Below are 7,349 nucleotides of genomic sequence, written 5' to 3'. Positions count from 1 at the left end.
GTAAAAAAAATATATAAACATTTTGGATTTAAGATTTAAAAAAAGTTTTCGTCTGTCAGTATGCTCTATCCAGAACTCCACAAGTGGAAAATTTTTTGTTTCATTGTTCCTTAAAAAAACTTTTGCTATTCGATTTTTAATCAAAAAAATAACTGACAGATTAATCAATTTGGAAAATAATCGTTAGTTGCAGCCTTAGTTTATATACAGTATAGCTTACAGTTATAATCGCTGGCAGGTTATAGTTCAAAAATGTTTCTGTGTTTAAACCCTACTGCATAAAAGCAAAAACTCACTCTGATTTTACATTTAAATTTAGAATAATTGGGAGTTTATTGTGACTTCCCTGCTTTCAGACACTAGGAGAAAATTGTCCAATTATAGGGAATGGGTTGTAGTATATGCTTTTATACTCGCTGATCACTGTTTGTGGTGGTTTTATAAAAGCTTTGCTGGTTCTGGTCAATACACACAGTGAAAAAACTGCTGATATGAGTGGATAAAAGGTTCACATTTACCAAAGTTGCAATAACTGCCTTATTTCTTTGCAGTTCTTCATGTGCTTCCTCGGCAGGACGATTTTTGCAGTTTAACAAAAAGGAATGAATTTATGAATAATCAACACTGACAAACCATATGCCATCCCATCTGTCCAGTTCGTCATGCGTCTTGGCAAAACACAATCTTAAAATCTGGGCTTTAATACTTTTTAATCAGACAGACATGGACGTCAGAACAGTTAATTTGACATGAAATGAAAAATGTTGCTTAAAAAACTTCACAGGAGCAAAACAAACAAATTCGCCCATCAAACGCAGCAGATCACTTAGCAAGTTTAATTGTAGTGTTGTACTCAGCACAGCTGCCGGCACGTTGGGGAATTTAAAGCAAAACTGCACAATTAAAAAGGTTTTAGTAAGTGATTTGTGACAAATGATTTTTTTTTTTTTTGTTGCACAAAGAAACTTGATGATGCAGAACAAACAGCTGCCTTATATTTCCCTCTAACTTTCTCAGATTATTTTTCTCTTTACACGTTCATGTTCTCGGAGAATGTTTCCCACAAAGATGGAGGGGCTGCACATACATAAAACATCGGTAATGTCCCACGCACAACATGGCACGTTTTTGATAAACGTGCAAATAGAAACACTGGTTATGGTTGAAGTTTAGATTTTTCAACACCGTTGCCTTCACAGTTGTCACTTTTGCAATTGGCATGATGGTTTGGTCCTTGGGGTGTTTGGAAAATCCCCGACTGGCTATTGTTGTTCAAGATTCTTTGTCAAAGTGTAAACATTTTTACTTCACAATGTGTAGCGCACAACACTTTTTTTTTTTTTTTTTACATCCTTATATGTTTTATATCCAACTCTTGTCTCTTTCTCATCTTCTCTCACACTGTATTCATATATTCGTTGTTGTTGTTTTTACAATTGCACGATAACAACATCAACACGTGACGCCATTGAATAGAGTAGAAAATGTGTTGTGGGGATGGGCTTGGCATTGATGGGGAAGGGGGGTTTAATGGTGGTGACTTTCACAATGTCAAGAGTTTTCCTTTTGGACACATAAACGTACGGCTGGGAGGGGGAACATAAGGCAGGTGAGGGCATGAGTCAGGAGAGGAAGGTTCGTATAATGAGACATCATTTTGCACAGTGTATCATTGAATAAGGGGGGGGGAAAGAGGATGGTTAATTTATTACCTCGCTGGCAGGTTATAGTGCAGCAACTCCCCCTGGCCCAGCAATTTTGAGTGTATGGAGGAGAAAAAGGCGATTAATGTTAGAAGTAAAGATAGAGTTCATCAATAATGACTGGAGGATCCAGTACAGTGCAACTATTCATACCTCTTGAACTTTTTTACACTTTATCCCATTACAGGTGTAAACTTTGTGTGTTTTAGTGGGATTTAATGCCATAGAACAACAAAATAGATTATTATTGATGCATGGATTTAATTCCTTTTAAACATAATTATCTCTAAAGTGTGCTATGCATTTGTTTCATTTGAATCAAGGCCGTCATCAGGATGGATTACATCAATCAGAGAAGCAGCCAAGAAGTTAATGGTGGAGGATAAAAATAATAATTTTGTTGTTCTTGTTAAGACTGCCAAGTCCAAGGGCACAGCTAAACCTAATCTTGGATCTGTTGTCTATGGATGCTCTGCATTTATTACGAGTAGGTTTTATCTATGGTAATTGCAGCTTATTATTGTTCTGCACAGTATTTATCAATGAGTGTGAATACAAATGCATGCCACACTTTTCAAATATCTTTATGCCAAAATGTAAACGCTGAGATTTGTTTTTTCCTTTGACTTCAGTCATATAAAAAATATAAGGGGTTGAAGTTTTGTGAGAAATATCGTAATGTGAGAAAATGTGAAAAAAAGATTCAATGGGTATGCATTTTGCAAGGTGCTGTAAAGACGGAGGGTGGAGGGAAAGGTTGGTGAGGTTTCCAGCTGCTCAGTTTATCTCCTCTAACCTCTTTAGTCCCTTTTTTTATTCTGCTGCCGCAAGTCTTTTTCTTTTCTGGTTTTGTAGGTGACTGCTGTAGATATATCTTCGACCTTCATCCTCTCAACTCTGCTTTGTTTTTCTTTAAAACTCTGCTGATTATCTCCTCTGGAGCTGGTTTCGGCTTTAAAGTGAACAGCAATCCTCTGGTGATAAAACAATCACTGTTTCAAGGTTTTCCTTGACACACTGGAGGGTGTTTATGGTTCAAAGACAAGAATAATTAGCCTCAACGTTGTAGGAGGGAGTTAACCTTTCTCATGAGGATGTACACTCATTTTATTTAAGGAAAATATAGAATTGAATGACATTAAATCCCTTTTCAGAGAGGGTTTTAAGGTCTTCCACCTCCTTAAAACCAGCATTAGGTCTGTATCTTCCTGCCTCTAAAACCCTGGTAAATGGCAGTAGGCCTCCATGGAAGCCAAAAGGATGTAAATCAGCCACATCGAGACGAACAGCAGTGATGTTAGCAACTTGCAAGTCCGCGGCCCACCCAGCTCGCCTCCAGCCACGGTTGGCCGGCGGCGGTAGAGAAGGGTTAGGACGCACAACACAGCCATGATGGTGAAGAGGGTGACAGAAAAGGCCAGGTTTCCCGGGTCCACCCTAAAAGGCTCGCCCTTAGAGCGCCAGGCGAGGGCAGCGATGGTCCACGCCACACCAATGCCCAAGAAGACGTTGACGGCGTTGGAGCCAGTGACGTTTCCAATGGAGGCGTCGGCGTACTGGTCCTGGATGGCTGCGACCTTACTGGCAAAAGTATCTGAGAAGAAAGGAAAGGGATTTTTTAAGTAAAACAGTGCTGAAAAAGGGAATGACATAAGCACTGAGCATTGGGGTAAATCCATCAACTAACAATCTGCTGAGATCTCTAAGCAGTATAGATGAAATCCATGCTTGATACCGCCAGATATTACAGGAACTCTCATACTTTATGTTCATAGCACCATAATCTGATTTCTAGATACGTTTAAAAGACTGTAAAAAGTGATGTCTAAATTCAGTTTTAAGTTTTCCTACTACATCCTCGATGTCTACAGTTGTTTGACCAGATTAGGGTCACAGAAAACATTTGACAGTAAAGTGCTGTAGTAGTTCTACGCTACATTTATCAGGAGGGCAGGATGGGACCATTTATTCCTCACTGGAATGGAAGGAATAGAATAAAAAACAACAATAGAGCTACAGTTCATCATTACTGTACATATAAAATGAGCAAAGGAGCTCAAAGAGCTGCAGGTTACAAACTCTGTGGTCCGTTTACATAAAAAAGTAGAAAAGAAACTGATTTAGTATTCTGTCTTAAGCACAGCTCCAAGCTCTACTTCTACAGTAGCAGCGGCTCCTGTTCTCCCCTATCTAGACTACCCATGTTAAAATCAATTAGCTCATTTTCACTAAAAAATCTTCAACTTCTTGCCTAAATGTTTTTACAGACAACAACAAAGATCAACTTCAAAACAACCAATGTTTATCTTTAGCAACAGACTATGGATTCACCGATTTGAACCAATATCGTATAGCAATAGCAATACTGCTGTTATAACAAATAGCACATAATACAACATGATTCCCTGCCCTTTTAATGCCATAAATAACTGCTGACTGAAGCAAAGAACTTCTTGGTATCACTTCAAATGTGAACAGCTGTCATCCCTACTACTGAGATGTTGAGCTTTCCTGAACATCAAGACGTCAAAGTAAGATGATGTCAAGTGATCTTGACATAACATTTTTATATTATGGTACTTTGTTTAATGGGAGCAAACTAAGCTTTACCGCAATCCATACTTTTATTATTCTTAGAAGTGCAAAAGGAAAGCCTTTTTATCAGAATTGGTTTCACAAGCTCAGGGTCTGCAGCCAGGCTGGCAGGAAACACCAGGGAACGCTGCCAGTTCCTAAAGGCCCGTATCGGCTTATTCCCATTTATAGTCTGGTTGCTGTGATGAGTCTCAGTTCTCATTTAAATGTCAGGGAGATTAATTGAAATTCATATACCAACATTAAAACCAACCTCCTAAGTGAGTTAATTGTAATCCACGGGTGAAACCTGTGTGCTTTGACACAGATAGAAGAGGTTTGGAGAAGAGATTTACAGAAAAAAACTGCCAGCAAAATAGACAGTATCATCCGACTGTTAAGAAAAATTAGTCATTCACCTCAGTCTAGTTCTCTTTGGATGTTTAGTTCATATATCGATGTCTGATCTGATTTATGTTATCTAAGGGAAACCAGCTGGAATTACAACAAAAAATTGTGTTTTTCTTCAATAGCAAACTGTTAGGTTTCTGTTATCTCTCATTTTTTTCTTCTGAGTAACCAGTTTTGCTTTTCTCCTTGTTTCCTAGTTTTTATGGTTTAATTCTTAGTTTATTGTTTTTCTCAGTTACTGTCCTAGTCTTGGTTCTGTTATGTTTTCTTTTGAGTCTCCATGTTTTATAGTCCCAGTGGTTTAATTATTATTATTTTTTGTAATTTCCAGTCTTCAAGGTTTTTCATTTGTTGCCCTCTGCTGCCCTCTTGTGTTCTCCTTTCTCCCTAGCTCCTGTTTTATTTCTGCTCTGTCCTCACCTGTTTCCAATCTTCTCATCAGCCCTCTCTTTGTCTTTGTCTCCTTTAAAAGCCCTCTCTCTTCAGTTCCTCTTTGCTGGGTCCTCGTCTAACCTTGTCAGTCTTCTTCCAACTTTTTTCAACTCTGAGTAGGTTTTTGATAACGTTTGACTTGTGTTTTCATGTTTTTTTAGATCTTTGAATTTTTGGACTCCTGGTTTCTCGTTTGTTTTTGGACTTAGTTTTCATTTGGATTTTGGATTCCTGTTGCCTGTGGCTTTGGACTTTTTTTCAGTATTTATCATTAAATCTACAAAAAATTCCCCTCTGTCTGCCTGCCTCTGCTTTTGGGTCCTCAATCCACAAACAAATCCTGACACAAACATTGAACACAAACAGATCTTCCAAGCATTAGAAAATATAATGACAAATAGGATATCCAAATTTTTAAAGCATTGGTTTTATTGAAAAGCTTCAAAGAAACTCTCCTTGTAGCCATATAAAACCTCTTTAATGACTTTTCACTTTTGGATTCTTCTACTTGCAGCCCATTTTAGGTCATACAACAGCATCTCACTGAGATCAGAACTTCACCCAGGACTTTCAATTTCTTCATTCTCTAGTATCCTAATTTGACCTGTACACTTCTTCACACGTTCATCGGACACCTGGTGATACCATGCACTGTAACGTCAACAGCAGTCCACTTAGGGTCCCATTATATGATTTTAGAGTTTTGGGAAACTTAAAAATTTCAAATTTGAATTGCTGATACACAAATGGTTCATAAACAACTCAGAGGTTTACAAATCAGCTCAATAACACTTCCAGAACAAGTTCTGATCTGAAACGGCTCTGTCATTCCCTAAATTGGCAAATTAACAGTGAACGGTCCTCGTAATTGCAGAGTGTAATAATGTGAAGAGTTTAGATTTAAAACTTGGAAAATGTTGAGAGAAGATAAGTGCTCTTCAGAAGAAGATTACTATTCTGTGCACGGCTGTAAACTCCCCATGGAAGCTATAATCACCTTTTTCAACCACAGTTCTACAACCCACAGTTCAAAATGATGGATGAACCAATAGCAAACACACAACACCCAATAAAAAAGGAGGGAGACAGGAAAAAAGCATGTCACAGTAATAAACTGCTCCAGGTGGAGGATGAGGGCGAGAATTACGTGTAAACAAATGAGGATTATGCTAGAGTGAGGTTCATAAGGCAAAACTGGAAAAAAGAGTTTTGGATGTAAATGAATTAGCAGCAGAGAATATCATGAGTGAAGACCCAGATCCATGTCTGCATCTTCCCTCCCAGTGTTGCTGTGGAAGCAGCTCACTTAGCTATGGCTTCTCAGAGACGTCCCTGCAAGCCATCAAAGCTGCCACCTGGAAGAGTACCGCTTGAGCTATTTCTATAACTCATACAGCGGAGCAACAATAAACTTGCTGGCGAGAGCAATGAGGTAGGGAATTGAATTAAAGCCTGGGGACAAACCGTCCCCTCCGGGTGGATGCTAGCACAGGCTGAAGGCTGTGATGGAGCCTGTTTTTAACAACTCAGATTGGATTTCAGCCTCCCTGGTGGGACAGCTGGGGGAAAGAAAAATCAGATCGGAGAGAACGTCAGTCCCTTAGTCTTTCATGTGCTTCTCAGTTTTAGGCAAACTTTAGAAGAAAAAACTTACTGACAAAAATACGTTTTTAACCTTTACTTTTGTCAAATTATACCTCATGTAGTTCTATGTAGCCTAGCTATATCTTAAAAATACATTCTACCTGTGATACAAAGCCTACCTTTACAATACTGCATTACTTTCATTCAGAAGGAATATATTGGTACACCTAAAAAGATGACCTTAAATATAAACATGCCCTACCCTACCCAGAGGAATGAATGATTTCTGGCTTTCTTCAAAATAATTTGGTTGCTTTATAAAGCTCATAGTTAGAGTGGCTCAGGTTATCCTGAGCTATCTCTATAGTTATGCTCTATAGGCTTAGACTGCTGGAGGACATAGGGTCCCATTTCTAATAATTTTGCTTCATTCTATCTATTCTCCCTCTCTGCAGAATTTGTTAGTTAAATCTATAATGCTAGCCTGTTTGGCTGTGACACCATCCTTGAGAGAAATATCAGCTGTCCTGCTGCCATCAACAACTTTTTTTATAGATGTTCATTCTCTGCTTTTTTTCAGTGTAGTCCTGCCTCTCTGACTGTGACTAACTGGATGTTCTCTCTTCATCCTCTGACATGGGAGCT

The 7,349-nt window shown here is 38.6% G+C and overlaps 1 protein-coding gene across 2 annotated transcripts in view; it reads right to left on the bottom strand.

Moving 5' to 3' along the window:
- Positions 1-1,686: 1,686 nt before the first annotated feature.
- Positions 1,687-7,349, bottom strand: part of LOC107084154 (sodium/calcium exchanger 1-like) — a 132,263-nt gene continuing 126,600 nt past the window's right edge. The window contains exon 17 of one of the 2 annotated variants that reach the window (XM_015373855.1): positions 1,687-3,297. In XM_015373855.1, the coding sequence (XP_015229341.1) occupies positions 2,918-3,297 (380 nt within the window). In that variant the 3' untranslated portion in view covers positions 1,687-2,917. The remainder of the gene's footprint in view (positions 3,298-7,349) is intronic. The other variant, XM_015373856.1, reaches the window with a different exon arrangement.

This window comes from Cyprinodon variegatus, unplaced genomic scaffold, assembly GCF_000732505.1.
Source record: "Cyprinodon variegatus isolate N-32 unplaced genomic scaffold, C_variegatus-1.0 Scaffold93, whole genome shotgun sequence".
NCBI lineage: Eukaryota > Metazoa > Chordata > Actinopteri > Cyprinodontiformes > Cyprinodontidae > Cyprinodon > Cyprinodon variegatus.
Note: the sequence above shows the minus strand (reverse complement) of the source record. Positions and strands in the feature narration are given on the sequence as shown.